This window comes from Podarcis raffonei, chromosome 13, assembly GCF_027172205.1.
Source record: "Podarcis raffonei isolate rPodRaf1 chromosome 13, rPodRaf1.pri, whole genome shotgun sequence".
NCBI lineage: Eukaryota > Metazoa > Chordata > Lepidosauria > Squamata > Lacertidae > Podarcis > Podarcis raffonei.
In genome coordinates this window covers 38,932,728-38,948,858 of record NC_070614.1, presented here as the reverse complement: position 1 = coordinate 38,948,858, position 16,131 = coordinate 38,932,728, and the positions used below count along the sequence as shown (strand labels likewise).

The 16,131-nt window shown below is 50.4% G+C and overlaps 1 protein-coding gene across 11 annotated transcripts in view; it reads left to right on the top strand.

Moving 5' to 3' along the window:
* Window positions 1–423: 423 nt before the first annotated feature.
* LOC128401025 (myosin-10-like) overlaps window positions 424–16,131 on the top strand; it is a 60,344-nt gene continuing 44,636 nt past the window's right edge. For 6 of the 11 annotated variants that reach the window (XM_053363861.1, XM_053363859.1, XM_053363863.1 and 3 more), the window contains exons 1-2: window positions 1,243–1,318; window positions 13,526–13,884. In XM_053363861.1, the coding sequence (XP_053219836.1) occupies window positions 1,258–1,318; window positions 13,526–13,884 (420 nt within the window). In that variant the 5' untranslated portion in view covers window positions 1,243–1,257. Of the gene's footprint in view, window positions 496–583; window positions 604–1,050; window positions 1,164–1,240; window positions 1,319–13,525; window positions 13,885–16,131 lie in introns of those variants that run through there. The other 5 variants (XM_053363855.1, XM_053363854.1, XM_053363856.1 and 2 more) reach the window with 5 other exon arrangements.

The following is a 16,131-nucleotide window of genomic DNA, read 5'->3' as shown; positions in this document are numbered from 1 at the left end:
TGCGGGTGAAGGAGAGGAACTGCAGAGGAGAAAATGCGTGACCCTTGGGGGGGGAGAGGTTTGGGGGGAAGGCTGGGGGGTCCTAGCTTCTGACGTAATCCCAATCCCCCTCCCAGCAGACAATAGACCCCATTCATCCTTCTTCCTCGCCCCCCGCCCCTCTCACGATCTGTTCACACACAAAGAAACCCATTCAGCGCCCAAGAGGGCCCAGCCGCTCTCCTGCCTCTGGTTGGTGGATTCCCCCGTCACTCATTCCATTCCCCCACCCAAAAGGGGGTGTGTCGCTGCCCCCTTTCAGCCTATCTTTGTCTCGCTGTCAGATTCCCCCCCTCCCCGCCACCACCAGCGGCCCCGCTGCCACTCCCTCTTTTTTGCGATTGGCCGCGATGGGCGTGGCCACGGCGCCGGGACTCCGCCCACCCGCCCGTGGCTGCTCAGTTGCGGTTGGGCCTTGGAGGTGTCAACATCTCTCTCTCGCTCCTATCTGCTAAGGTACAGTGCAGCCTTGTCCAGGGCCCTCTTCTTCCTCTGCGCTGCCCTTCTCTCCTTGGTCGAGTCTCTCTGTCTCATTGACGGCGGCTGGCAAGGGGCTCTGCCAAGGTCTGGGGAGTGGGAAGGGCAAGGGGGTCCGCGTGCCTATGCATTTTTTGCCTTAATCATAGTAGCGTGCTCTAAATTGTTGATCGGGTTCCTTAGAGGGGTTGATCCTTTGTGGGGTGATCCTGCTTAAATGACAGAAAATGACATTGCATGATGGGGAGGGGGGTGGGGATTTGTTTAGATGTGTCTTCTGCTCATCCCCAGATGATAAATCAAGTTTCCCCCGCCCCCGCCCACCCCCCGATCTTTCTGCCTCGGCTTCTGCTGCTTCTGATCATGTTTTCTCTGCGGATCTGTGCACCGGTGTTGCTTCCTTTCTATGTGTCCAGCGCGAGAGCGATGCGTGGCTTTCCATCCCTCAATCTGTTCTCTTCATTCCCTTCCCTGTGTCTCTCTTATACATGACTCCATCTGCCTGCCTGCCTGCCCGTCCCTCCATCCATCTAGCCCTTCATTGGTGGCCAGCCAGAGAATGTCAGCTGCTGAATTTCTGCAGGGTTCCTTCTGATGCTCTCTCCCTCCTCCATTCCCGCCTACACCCTATTCTGGGCTTTGCTCAGGTATGAATATGCAGTCCTTTCTTGCCTTTGAGCCTGTGACCCGGTAGCGTTAAATAAAAAAACTCACCCCAAACCTACTGAGGATGTAAATGGGATGGAGGCAACTATTCCTGCCAAGGAAAAATACCTACAGCACTGTACTGCAAAGGCCTCTGGTAAGGTGTTTTTGCCGAGGCTTGGTGAGTGGAAACAGAACCATTAATGTAAAGAGAAATGGGGGGTTGTAAAGGGGACTTAATCTGAAGAGGTTTGGAATGACAATGGAAGATGGCACTGCAGAAGGATGTGGAATATGGGTGCAGGTTGTAACCCTCGTACACCTGGATTTACTGGCAAGACTAGGCCTGTCTCCCGTCTCCCAAGGTGGCTTGGCAATGCAGGCTTCCCACTGCAAAGAGTTCTCTGCAAGAAGTGGAATTCTCAAGGATAATGTGATTCTGTGTGGCCTCTACATTTCTCTATATCTGCCATGCTCTAGTAGCGGGGAGACCATTGGGTGGTTTCAGCGGCTGAATGTGTCACCCAGTGAACCGAAGGCATGATTGGATGCCTGCATTCATTGCACATTGGGATAAAGGTGCTGGAATTTCTGAGTATTATGCCCAAAATAATATAAAGCATTTCAGGAATGCAGCGGAGTGTTTTCATGCTGAAAAAGTGAGGTATTTGTAGTTTGGGGTTTTGTTTTGTGGTGGGTTTTTTTGGGTGATTTTCCTTTGCATGTGTCTAACCTCTAATTCAAGACAGCTGAAAGAGCCATCTGAATTTAATCAAGCCAATTACAGAGTTTTATCTAAAAGTCCACTAAAATGCTCAGATTTGATCTGCAAATCTGAGGAATGCTTAGCATTTGGAACTTGCTGTGTCAACAGAAGGGTGAATTCCAGAGGGGTGTGTGTGGCTGTGTTAGTCTGTTGTAATGAAAACAGCAAAGAGTCATGTGGCTAATGATTTTTTTTTGGTGTGGCATAAGCTTTTGTGGACTAGAACCTAATTCATTAAATGAATTGGCAAAATAGTTGCAACCCTTCCATTGGCCCAGTTTGCATGTAACACTAAGCTAAATAATAGCTTGGTGTGTGTGTGATCAAATCTTGCAAGAGCCTGGAGAGGAGATACTTGCCCACTTTGTTCCTCCACTGTGGTTTCGCTGCTGTGCTAAGCCAAGGCATGATTTAGCTCAGTATGTCATTCAGGTCCAGCCTCATGGTTTAGCTGTTCCAGGCAAACCATAAGCAATAACCAAGGTTTGTCCTAAAGTCTACAGCCAATGGTTTGCCTAGGAGAGTTAAACCAGAAGCCTGGACTTAGGCAACACAATAAACCATAGTGGGTACGACCTCCTCTTTCAAAATCTTGTACACTTGATCATTTGCCCTAAACCATGGTTTGGCTTAGTGTAGTGTGTGAATGAGGGCTGTGTGTGTTCTAGTGTCCCTCACTCCCTGTAAATGTCTGAAGGGTTTCTTTTGACAGATGATTTGGTTTCTGGATTATATGCCCCTCAACACCCACCCACCAGGCCTTTCATAAAGTTACATTCATCTGTTCTTAAAACTGAGACATGCAAGTGGGAAAGGCAGACTTACTGAACTAATGAAAAGTTGAGGATGCCTGTTAGGTTGTGGTTTAGTACAGAAAGTTAATATATTTGAGTCTTAAGAGCCATCTTTCTTTTATCATGCCTGCCACTCAACAAAATGTGGGATGCGTCGCTCAAAAGGCATTTGCTGGCCATTAGTTAGCAGCCAGGAAGTGCTTTGTGTCCAAAGAGGCTGTCTGTCTGATTTCATAACCCTGGAGAGGTGAATATTTTCAGCTGAAGCGGGCCAGTGGAAATGGTGGTGGCGGTGGGTTTATTTCCTGATCCTTGATGTCACATGTGTTTTTCATATTTCTGTGAACTGTGGCCAGAGATTTAAGGCAGACTTTTTTATGGGGAAGGTGGTAGAAGAGGAGTAGTAGTTTGAGGAGACAAATGGTAATTGATGTTGGGATGTTCAGCAGTGGGCCGGACGGTGAGCATTTCATTCCAAATTCTTGAAGGAGAGAGGGCTGCAGGGGTGGTTGTGGTGCTGTACGTAATGCTAGACATTACACAAATCAAAGAGGAGTTTTTCCTTTTTTTATTTTAAAAAAGAAGTTAATTCCAAGTAATCCTGGTTTCATGTTGAGCTGGGGCTAGAACTGAGAGAGATCTGGTTAAAATCCTTTGCCCTCCCCACACAGTCGTGTCTCCTCTGGACTTGAGCACCAAACAGTTATGTTGTCGGCAACCTGGTATTTATAGCTGCAACGGGCGCCTTTACACCATGGAGGCAGCCTGCTCCCTGCCCCCCACCTCCCAACCCTTCCAGCTCAGTCCTAAACTTGGAACAGGGATTTTGGCAGAAGGGTCTGGATACGTTGGGAGTCATATGAGCCGGCCGGCAAAACAATTAGCAGGCGTGTCGTGAGCTCTGCAGAAAGGGGTAGAGGGGGGGGGTTAGGTAGGAAGACGCAAAAGTGGCACACACGCCACACATATGTGGGGAATGACACACATTCAAGTTGGGTTTGTTATTTCACTCTGTGACTGTGATAGTTATAAAGATAGTGGCCGTCACTCCAGAGAGGCCCGGGGTTCTTGGGAGTCCTGGCTCCCAGCCACTTGGCTAGAACCCACATAGCTCCCCATCCTGTTTCCAGATGAATCCAGGAGAGTCCTTTCTCCCTGTCCTCTTGCTCTGATGCAGGCTTCCCCAACCTGGTGCCCTCCGGATATATTGGACGCATCAGCAAGGCAGACAGCTCTGATGCATCTGGTGCCATCTTTCCTGTCACATAGCTCAGGACTAATTTCTACAAAGTCTTCTGTGTTCCTTTCCTTACTTGCCTCTTGGACAGGTATGGGGACCCTGCAGCCTTTCAGTTGCTACTGAACTACAACTCCCATCATCCCTAGCTACTGGTGACACTTGCAGGGCTGATGGGAGTTGTAAGTTAGCCGCATCTCAGAGGGGCAAAGGCTCCTCACGCCTCCTCTGGGGGAATCCAGGATGCTGCTCTCCTGACATCTCTTATAGCCTTCCCTCAAGAAAGCCAACTACCCTGACTCCCAGATTCCTCCTGCCTTTAAATCTTGGCTAGCCAAATAATGAATTGAGGTTCATTTTGGAAATTTGGTGGGTGAAGAAGGGGCTGCTGCTGTACCCCATAAGGAAAAGGGCACAGAATTCCCCAGGGGCCCATATATGGAGTCCTAGAAGGGGAACTGGTGACCCATCTGCACTACACATTTAAGGCGGTATTATACCACTTTAAGCAGTCATGCTCCCCTAAAGAATCCTGGGTAATTTGTCAAGGCTGCTGAGAGTTGTTAGGAGACCCCATTCCACTCACAGAACCACAGTTCTCAGAGTCTTTTAACGCTCAATCCCTCTTCCCAGGGAACTCTGGGAATTGTAGCTCCCTGGAGGGGATGGGGATCTCCTAACAACTCAGTGCCTCTTAGCAAGCTACAGTTCTCAGGATTCTTTTAGGGAATCGATGACTGTTTAAAGTGGTATAATACCGTTTAAAATGAATAGACCAGATGGAGCCTGATCAGATGGGGACGCGGGTGGCGCAGTGGTCTAAACCACTGAGCCTCTTCTAGGTCTTGCTGATCGGAAGGTCGGTGGTTCGAATCCGCCCGATGCGGTGAGCTCCCGTTGCTCTTTCCCAGCTTCTGCCAACCTGGCAGTTCAGAAGCACACCAGTGCAAATAGATAAATAGGTACCGCTGCGGTGGGAAGGTAAACGGTGTTTACATGCGCTTTGGCTTTTGTCACGGTGTCCCGTTGCTCCAGAAGCGGTTTAGTCATGCTGGCCACATGACCCAGAAAGCTGTCTGTGGTCAAACGCCAGCTCCCTCTGCCTGAAGCGAGATGAGCACCGCACCCCAAAGTCGCCTTTGATTGGACTTAACTGTCCAGGGGTCATTTACCTTTTTTTTTTTAAAAAAACCTTTATACACTTGAAATGTCATGAGGCTACCTGGACGTGGAGTGAAATGGCATTTATATAGTGTTCATTGACCTTGCAGCGGAGGGACGGGGGTCCTGTGGCCCTTCAGATGTTGGACTCTTAAACTCCCATCATCCCTGACCATTAGCCATGCTGGCCAGGCCTGATGGGAGGTGGGAGTCCAACAACAGCGGGAGGCCCACAGATTCCCTACCCCTGGTTTAGTAAAGGTAAAGGTACCCCTGCCCATACGGGCCAGTCGTGTCCGACTCTAGGGTTGTGCGCTCAACTCACTTAAGAGGCCGGGAGCCAGCACTGTCCGATGACACTTCCGGGTCACGTGGTTAGCGTGACGAAGCTGCTCTGGCAAGCCAGCACCAGCGCCGCACACGGAAATGCCGTTTACCTTCCCGCTATAAAGCGGTACCTATTTATCTACTTGCACTTAGGGGTGCTTTCGAACTGCTAGGTGGGCAGGAGCTGGGACCGAAAGACGGGAGCTCACCCCACCACAGGGATTCGAACCGCCAACCTTACGATCAGCAAGTCCTAGGCACTGAGGTTTTACCCACAGCGCCACCCGCGTCCCTCCACCCCTGGTTTAGGTTTTACATAAACCACCCTGCAATCTCAATATATTCAGTTAAACAGAGCAACTTTGAGATGTGCTCCCTGAAGGGTGTAGGTAAATGTATGTATTTGAACCAAGTATGTCGGTTTTACAGATAATTATTGAATGGATGGCCCCCACTTCCTGTTCTGACCAGCTGTTCCTCTTCCCCTCCCTGCAGAGGCAGCTGCCATAGTATTTTACCTCAGAAACACAGCACTGGGGGTAACATGGCTGCTTTCAAGGCCTACTCTCCCTCCCTCCGTGCCCATAATCCCTAAAGCAGTCATGGAGCTTTGGGGTGCAGCCACCGTTGTGCAGCCTGAAAGTGCCATGGTATGTCTCTTGTCTCTCTGCTCTTGGTCTTCTAAGTTAAAAAGCAGAGAGAGGAGGGATCAGCTTGCAGGTTCAACAGAAGCTGCAGTGAGGAATTGGTCCCTGTGTTCCTCTCCCTTCCACACCAAGAGATACCGTGGCAGGAATATCTGCTAGGACTCAGCCAAGTACAAGAAGGATTTGCTTTGTTTGCTGTCACTGTTTCCCTTGGGCCCCGAGAGCAGTTGCGGTGACTACGGCTGTGCTGCTGAGTTTGTGTTGCCTCAAAGAGCCTGGGATCCCTGTGGCAGAGGGCAGATGGAGAGGGAGCGTAAGCAGTGCTGAGACAGCTCTCCATAGACGCATCTTCCCGCCTCCTTTTGGTAGCCTTGAAAAGCTAAAACCACGGAGATAGGTGTGGCATACTTTTGTCCGTGGCTCTTGCTTGACTATGAGAGTCAGTGTGGTATGTGGTATACTGGTTAGAGTTTTGGACTAAGACTTGAGAGGTTCAAATCCCCCTACCCACACACCCCAACCATCAATCTCACTAGCTGACCTCAGGCTGGTCGCAGAGAGGCGGAGAATCATGTATGCCACCTTGAGCTCCTTGGAGAAAAGGAGGGCTACAAATGTAGTGAACAAATAAAAGCAATTTATTTTTTTGTTGCTTGGTTTGTTGGTCGGTTATTCCGCTGCATTATGTGGACGGTGTTAGAAATTAGCCAGGTGCGTTTTACGACTGACGCAGGTCCAATTGTGACCATGTGGGCATCTCTCGGTGCCAAGTTAGTGGTTGGGGAAAGCAAAATGTCACTTAGAGAAGGATCTGAAATGTTTTCCTTGAAGCTTGAACTTGTTTTATTCTCGATTGTTTTATACAATATTTTAATGTGTTGTAAACCACTTGGAGATTTAACAATATAAAGTGGTATAGAAATGAAATTATTATTATTTGCAAAAAATGGCACCTAGACATTCCATTGCAGCAACTGTAACCTAGGTTTAAGGTGCCATTTGGCAATAAGATTATATATCTGTGTTTCTAACACTGCATGTCAGATGGAAATCGTTCACTTGGCTTGCCTTTGGCCAAACGCTGGTCAACTTTGTTTGCTGAACACAAAACAAGTAAGGCCTGTGTGTGTGTGTTTGTGTGTTTGTGTTTGAAGTGTCTTGAAATTGTAGAGGGTTCCCCACTAGTCAACGCTGGTAATGGGAAACAGCCTCCTTGGTTTCTTGGGAGATGGGGGGGCGGGCTATGATGTTGTGCTAGGAGGAGGTGGGCAGATAGTTCCCATCACTGCTGCCTTTGCTTTTTGGGTTGATGCCACAACAAGAAAGTTTGACAGGTGAGAAGCAGAAGGTGATGACTCCCAACACAAATAGGTTCGAGCGGGTGGCTGAGAATCAAGCAGAGCGTGCAAGTCAGGCACCGCCTTCTGGGGGTTTAAGGAGCCTCCGAAATTGGGGAGGCAGCCACACCAAAAATATTCCGGTCATCCCAAGCAAAACAAACTCCTGTGGCTATCTTAACTAACAATTATAGGACGATTTCATCCCACGGGATGCTGCTTCCCGCTCTTAACCCACTCAAGCCCGTTTCCCTTTCTCCGCTCTCTGCCCAGGATTCCTCCCCTGCCCTCCATCTCTGTCTCAGGAGGAGCCCTTCCGGCCTCGAGTGCCCAGGAATCCTGGCTCCCAGCCTCTCCCTCCTGGAGCAGTAGGCATCAACCACTCCCTTCTCGCTTCTCATCTTCAACCAGCTTTGAAGATGAGATACTTCAACTGGCACCTCTGCACAGATCTGCGTTTTCTGCCTCTTTAGCCATGCCGCGCCCCAGAGGGAGACGCATTTGGAACCAATTACCTCTGGGCATGGTGCCACTCAGTGCGGCTTCCTTTTGGAATATCCGGGCCAGATCAAAAACCCACAGGGCCTAAAAGCCCTGCATGTCCCCCTCCGCCCTGAGATTTTTCAGTATGGTGCAAATGTCTAACCCAAATGTCTCTTTATATTTCTTCCATGCATCTCTCTCTCTCTCCCCGTCTCTCTCTCTCTCTGCCTCTCCTAACCCACAGTGCCCGCCCATCAGCATTTCTCTCATTGTCCGTTTGGTGCCGGAAAGGCGAGGGCTCGAAGTTGTCCCTGCTCTTCAGGTTGCCGTGCTTGCCAATACCAGCTGGGCTGTGGGTTTTCAAGGGCATTCTTGCGATTCCATTGCGGGTGCTGCCAATCTCAAACCAACAGGCAAGCGCCAGGGGGCATTGACAGGGCAACCTCCATAAAGCAGAAGGAAGGGAGGAACTTTACCTCCTTTGACCAATTCCCCCCCCCAAAAAAAAACACAACACAAATTTTGGGTCATTCCCTTTCCTTGTTTCAGCCCACTGTGTGTTCCCCCAGTTCCCCCATCCCAGTGGAGGCTTCTTTTACTGTCCCATTCTTTCTGGCACATCCCTGGGACTCAGGGCGCAGAAACACCCTTCGATCGTTGCGACTCCTTTCCTCTACACCTCCCTTCACCAAAGATTGCGTCCCCTTCCTGGGAAAGATGTTGTATTAGCTCACTTGCAAATGTGTTCCCTCACATGGGTTTTAAATAAACAATCTGCTTGCTGCAATCCATGAGGTGTAGCATGAAATAAATAAATGATTCACCTACTATTTAAGATGAGTCTTGTGATGATCATAGCTACATTTGGCTCTCTCGAGAATCCAGGCATGTAGGGGTCACAGCAAGACCTCCTGAGCCTTCTCTGCCAGATCCCGCTTCCTTCCCAGAAAACCTCGTGTGTTCAGGTTCCCAGATCTCACTTGCCAACTCCAGAACGGGGTCTCTGCAGTTGTCCTTTTACCATCAGGATAATGTGAAGGCAGCAAAGTCCAGCTCTTTGCCTTGAAAAGTTCCACCTGTTGATTTGTGCATTGCACACCTCTGTTAAGGAACTGGCTGGGTGTGTGCTTTGTTTCTTCGGGGCCTTTGGGCAACCCTAACATCCCCTACTACTCCCTAGTTTGAGTTCTGTTCCACAATAAGGCTCCAACCTCTTTTCTTCTTCCCTGGCCTTCAAATTCATCAAACGACATTTTCCCCATGTTGGGGAAAACCTGGTTAATTTCTGTCTGTCTCAGGCAACTTCTAAAAAGCACAAGAGCTCCACTAAGGGGGGCGGGGGGCGGGGAGAGACAATTATAGCTTGTGTGCTGGAGCTTGAAAGAAAAATGCCTCAGTAAGTTCCAAACTTCTCTCTCCCTCCCCTCTTTGACCGGCTTCTTCTTTTGGGGGGTTTGGAGCCTGGGAGTTTCTAGGACCAGAGACTGTCATAGGAATCTTTTTGCTCTGTCAAGGCCCCGAGGGGCCTGAGGCAATTGTTTGCCACCACCCTAATGGCCTCACCCTGGGATTGCTCAGCAAATTAATTAGCTAACGAGGGCGCAGCTGGCTCGTTAGTGCCACTTGGCTGGGCACTGTTTGGCAGGACTTGATGTTGCTTGACGCTGCTCTTGCCTCAGACTTGCCTGGTTCGGGTGTTGTCCAATCCCCTCTGGTGGGGTGGGAGTGGGGCCTGGTGGGAGACAGACAGCACGGGATGTGCTGGAAAGCCGGGGCGATGTTCTGCCAGAAATGAAGAGAAAAGAAAAAGTTGCCCGGGGCAGGCGAGGGCTGGGGCCAGGACTCCTGGGTTCCTTTTAGGCAAGGACTGCAGCTTAGTGGTTTAGAGCAGTGGAACAGTGAGCCCGGACTCCTGGGTTCTTTGGGCATAGAGTCGGGCCTAGTGCCATGGTTGCCTTTCCCTCTGTAGACAGTAGGTGTGGTACTTCGAGGGCTGGGCCTGTGCAGATAATTGTTTCCACGCCTTATTGGTAAACGGGCCTATAAAACAGCCAAAGCTCTGGGGTTCCCAAAGTGTATGTTTCAGTAAAGGGGTCAGTCGAGCCAGAAGTCCTCTGGTTATTTTGCAAAGGGGCAGTGGGGCTGGTTACTTTAGTCTGGGGATAGCATGTTTAAGGAAAAATGGCAGTGTAAGAGTAAGAGAGAGAGAAAGATCTGGTTAGCTTAGAAGAGGAGTGATCACCCAGGGCGTTTTAATTTATGTCAGTGTTTAGAATATGGCACCACTGTTGGTTCAAAATTAATTCAAAGTAAACAGGAATGAGCTTGTTTATGCCTTGTAGAATGTACCAAACATGGAGAAATAAGGTATAAGGACTTCAGGGTTCTCTAGAAGGAGGAGAGAGGCAGCCTCGGCGTTAAAAGGGAAAGGAAAAAAGGAGCAACCTGGGATGTATGGTTTTTCTCTGGTGCCAGCGCATTAGTGCTCCTGGGTTCTTGGGCAGGGGTGCGGCAGCTTCAGCAGGTGGTTGCCAGGCACAGGTACACTCAGCAGGCTGCACCTGCCTTGGTTGGCAGCCAAAGGGCGTCACCTACCACCCTTTGCTCTTTGTGGGAATATGTGGAACTGCTTTCCCTCCCCCACTGTAGCACCACACAGACTTTTCTCTCTTTTTCTTTCTCTCTCTTCTGTCCCCCCTCACTTTCCTGCCTATCTCTACATCGGAGAGCAAGGTGCCCAACTGACAGCCCTTGCCCACCTTTCCTGTTGCACCGAGCTCTCTCAGTTGCACCCACCCTTCCTGAAATAATTGAATTCCTAGCAACTGACAGATCAGAGCGGAGGCAGATCAAAGACCAGGTTGATTTGTGTGTTTATATCCTGCTTTTCTTCTGCCTTGGAACGCCAAGGCTGTGGCTGGCTCCAGGTCTGAGGGGGCTGTCAGGAGTGCCTCTCCCGGTGGGTTATTCTCTCCTACGTTGGTAGGTCTCCCTTGGGCATCAGTGGTAGTGGGCACTCTCATTGGCTCCCTGTGACTCTTGATGGAGGTCCTGGAAGCTGCCATTTTGATTTCCCACAATGCTCAGTGGGCTGCACCTGCTTTTTTGGTCATTCAGAGACCACCCTTTGCTCTGCATGTGAAGGGCACCATGTGGGAGGGATGCTATATCAGGAGCCTTGTAGGAAATGTCAATGGCAGCTTATAGACCCAGCCACTCAGGGTACAAGGGTCATTAGTGGTCTTTGCCAGGCCACTAGGGCTTTGGTTATTACCCAAGGATGCCGCATATTTGTCCCAGGCCTGCTCAAGACATCATACATAGGGTCTCTCAGCCAGGCACCGACCAGAACCTGAACTCAGGTTACTTAAATTGTGCTGCGCCTCATTTAGAAGTAAGTGCTGTGATGTTGACATCCTGAGTGTTTGTTCTGACCTAATGTGAGAGGAAAACGCCGAAGAGTGGAGTTGCTTTGAACATATGCAGAGTGCTCCCCCATTTTTAAAAAATTTTATTTGCAGAGTCAGCACAGAAAGCTCCCGTATGCCTGGGGTTTGGGCTCTGGGTGTGCCGGTCTGAGCACGTGACACCAGACAAGTTTTGGCTCCTTGGATGCTCTGTTTCCATGTACCCAAATCAGGGTTCAGGGAAACCACTGGAGGCCAAGATGAGCAGGGGAAAGGTGATGTAGAGAGTACGGGCGCAAGACGCCAGGACAAGCTCCTTTGAAAGAATAGCAGCGACAGAGCGGTCCTCTAGCGCAGTCTCATTCATGCAAAGCAATGGGCAAAGCCTCTTGTCAGAGAGGAGACCCCGGCGGCCGGCTGTGCGCCTGGAACAAGGACGCGAGTGTCTGGCTCCAGCAGCCCAAGCAAGCGAGGCTGCAGCTTACGCCAGCGAGCCCAGCAGGGGGCTGGTGGGGGTGGGTGGGAGAGAGCTGGAAAATCTAGCTCATCAGCCAGGCGGCTGACTGGGGTCGCTAGGCCGGGAATGAGGGAAGAGAGGCTGGGGGCCTAGATTTTCCAGGAGGAGAAGTTAAACTTGCTTGATGATAGCGGATTGTAGGCAGCCAGGGTTCCTGAGGGGGTTTCCCCCACCTTTGTGACACAATTGAGTTGTTCGGCCACATTTTTGGCCCTGTTTTTCTAGCGTTTTCTCCCCGTGTCTGTTCCTGGCTTCCTTGTTAAGTCCCTTGACTGAGAGCAGCTCTGCTTATTGTGTCTAGAAGGTAACGTCTGTGAGTCCACCGCCATCCAGTTTTTGTAAGTTCATACTAGAAAAGTGTGTGTGAGAGAGAGAGAAGAGAGAAGAGACAGACAGACGGAGAGAATTGCATACAATGACAGGTTCTGGCAAACCCTGAGTTTTAAAATATTTTCATCCTGATTCATAATATCTTTCATTAATTCATCTGCCAATAATTATAGTTTTATTGTGTATGGGTAAATAGGAATCTATTAGACTCTTCCACACCAACTTCGGAGTACAGGCCTATTTGACGACATATGGTTGTGGGTTTTTTTGTTTTGTTTTGGAAGGGGTTTCCCTAGATTTTGCAACATTTTGTGCATGTATCGAAATGGTGGTTTGGGTTGTATATTGCTTCCCAATTCCATTTTTTCTCTTTCACATGCCAATCAGATGACTCGAATCTTGCAAACTGTGCGCAGAATCTTTCTTCAGTAAGATTCTATACAAGAGTAATGAAATACGTTAAGTATCTTAGAGAATTCCAACTTTGTAAGGCTTGTATTTTGTGGAAAGTGAGGTGGGCGTGAATGTGTTTGGGTGTGTCAGGCCAGTGATGATGATGGGACCTTACAAAAAACTTTTTTTAAAATGGCTATGTTCTCTCGGTCTTAAGGAAAAATCTGAACACATGGTGGGAGGTGGAAAATACATATGAATAAGAATATACTAGAAGGCCAGCCTTTAAGTAGCAACTACAGACAGTCCCCAACCCAACTCAACGGCTCTCTTTTTCTCTTGGCTCATTAAAACCACAGTGTTCTGGCTGGGGACCCCAGAGTCCTGGTTTCAGTTACTTTTTGCTTTCCCACAATTGACTCCACCCTTGCCAAAACCCAGGCCTTATTTCCCAGTGATTACTTTGTAAACATGAACTGCTCTTTTATTGGCGTGATAATGTTTGTTTAAGACGTTCCAGAGTTCAACGGATTTGGTCAGGTTTTGTATTTGATAGTCAAGTCAATGCTTCAAATATTTCCTTTCCCTGCTCATCCCGCTCCTCAAAGATTCATGCTTGTTTTGTGTTTTCCATTCGAAGAAGTGGGGAATTTCACACTACTTTGCCTGTGTGCCCTGAAATTTGCCTCATCTCTGGTTTGTGGGGTGGAGGGAGGAGATATGAGAAGCAAATGTGTGCAGAAGTTCACAGGACCAGTGAAAAACGTTTAATACCCCACTGGTCTTATTTGAGCATCTTCCAGTCATATGGTACAAAAAGACACAGGCACCTGGAAGAACTGGGGGGGGGGGACACCAGGGGTAATTATGATTTCCTGGGCATTGGAATTCTGTGCACCCAAAGCTCAGGACTAGGGTGTTCCCTGTCTGATCTTTTCTGTTTTTTCTTCTCTCCTCGCCCGCAGCCATGGCTGTCCGAGCCCCTGCTCCGCGGGGCGACGCCAGCGCCGAGAGATACCTGTTTGTGGATCGGAACCAGGTGGGCAACCCAGCCTCCCAGGCTGACTGGACGGCCAAGCGGCTGGTGTGGGTCCCATCGGAGCGCCATGGCTTTGAGGCGGCCGGTCTGCGCGAAGAGCGGGGGGACGAGGTGCTGGTGGAGCTTGCCGAGAACGGGCGTCAGGTGCTGGTCGCCAAGGACGACATCCAGAAGATGAACCCCCCCAAGTTCACCAAGGTGGAGGACATGGCGGAGCTGACCTGCCTCAACGAAGCCTCTGTGCTGCACAACCTCAAGGACCGCTATTACTCAGGCCTCATCTATGTGAGTTGGCTTGCCTGGGGGGGGCGGGCGTTGGGAGTCCTGCCTCTTGGCTTGCCCTTTCCCTACCAATTTCAGCTTCCCCCAGAGGTCTGGCTGCCACCCTCCTGCCCACCCTCCACTTGGTCCCACGTGGGGAGCCATTAGTCCCCTGGGGAGCCAAGGTCCCATTTCCTGGCACTCCTTGCTGTGAGGAGCCCCTTCCCCTCCACGAGACCCCAGGCACTTCTGGCTTCCAGGCCTGCCTTTCTCGAACCCAGTGCTTCCCAAACTTGGGTCTCCAGCTGTTTTGGATTACAACTCCTATCATCTCTGACCACTGGTCCTGCTTGCTAGGAATGATGGGAGTTTTCCCAAAACAGCTGAAGACCCAAGTTTGGGCCTCTAGACTTGCCACCTTCTTGACTGAACCCAAGAGTTCTGGCTTGCACCACCCCATTCTCTCATCCACCAAAAATACACCCGGGCTGGGAAATCCGAATGCTGCAGCTCATACCGTTATTGCCACCATAAAGAGAGAAAATGTGTAGAATGGCACATAGCCTGAATTTCTGGCGGAGGGGGGGGGATGGCGGTGGCGGCAAAATGTCATTGGGTGCATTTCTTATTGGTGTAGAGAACTGCCACTCTAGGCCTTGTGTTCTCTTTGGAGAAAGCACCAGAAACTTGGTACTGGAAATCAGAATGGAAAACGGGCACTTTCTAGATTTTAAACTGGAAGCACACGGCTCTCAGGTTGAGGAGCTTGCGGCTCTCCAATTGGACTACAACTCCCATCATCCTTGACCACTGGTCACGCTGGGTGGGGCTGGTGGGAGTTTGAGGCCAACAACATCAGGAGGGCCACGTGGTTGCGGAACTGGTGGTCCTGCCACATTTGGAGGGGCGCAACTCCTGTTTGGAAGATCCAGGCCCGCTATAAGTATTTTCTCATTTCAGTGGTGGCAGCTAAGCCCTATTGGGTGACCTAAGCCAAACTGGAGCCCATGTGCCCCCTACTGGGGAACAGTTCCCGGCGTTTGTGCTCTTGGCCCACAGATCTGTTCTCCCTTCTGAGTGGAGGTGTGGTTTTGTTCAGACGCTGAGCTGTTCAGTCCTAGCAGGCGCTGGTGCCAGGGAGGAGGAAGAGCTGGTTCTGGGGCTTAAAAGTTGGGCTTTTGTTGTTCCCAGTTTGTGGAGCCCGGGTGCGTGGGTGATGACGCCAGAAGGGGGGAGCTGAGTCTCCTCTACCCCAGCAACACACGCAGCTTAGCTACGAAAGGAAGTGGGGAGAGATGCCCCCTTCTCTTCTGCCCTGGCTGGCATTGTCAGCTTTGGTTTCCGTGCCACCCAAGCGGGCACAAAAGGCTGCCTTGAGAGGCAGCGTGCCAAGGCATTCTCTCAGCCGCACGTCATTGCTGACTTGCGGACAGCCCAGCAACCCTCCCTTCCCCCGTTCCAGTCCCCACCCCTGCAGCTGGGTATCGGGGCGGGGAACGGACTAGACCTGTTTAGCTAGAACGGGAGCCCGCGACGAGGTGTGAAACAAATTCTCCCGAGGGCGCAGTTGCAAACACACACACTTCATCTTGAGAGTGGAAGGCTCTAGATTGTGGGTCGCCTAGCTCTGCCACCTGCTTTGGGGCAGAGGGCCTCTTCTGTGGGAGATCCCAGCAGGGGGCACCTTTTGAGAAAGTGCCGCATGGAAGGGGGTTTCTGCAGCTTCCCTGGGTGGCATCTTTTGCTCAGGTGTCCTCCCCCCCCCTCTGCTGTTTACCCTACACCTGCCTCCCTGCAGTCCCAACCTATTGCTTTGTGTTCTGTTCACATTCATCCAGTTTTATGCAGGCTTCCAGCCTCACTTGCCCTGCAGTAAAACTGTACAAGCATAGTCAGGGTTGGTCTTTGGGGTTGGGGCAGAAGCCCAGGGCTCCACTCAGCAGGGCGATTCGCAGGGTCCCCAAATACTGTCGCAGCTCCAGTTTATCTCATTTGGAAGTTGGGTGCAGAAATAGACTGTGCCCTTCCCGTATGCCCGTGAAGTCCAGAGTCTAAAATTATGTAAGCGCACCACTGGATTGCTTTGCCGTGGGTGGAACTCGGCTCTTAGTGTGGTACCATAAACCACCCCAAAATTGGGCTGGTGATGGTGTGGCAAAGACCAATCAACATTCAGCTTAAAGAAAACCACGGCCGCAGTAACATTAAGAATCGGCCCCCATTGGGTTATGTGTGAACAATCTTAAGCTAGCCCACTGTATTTCCTTCTTT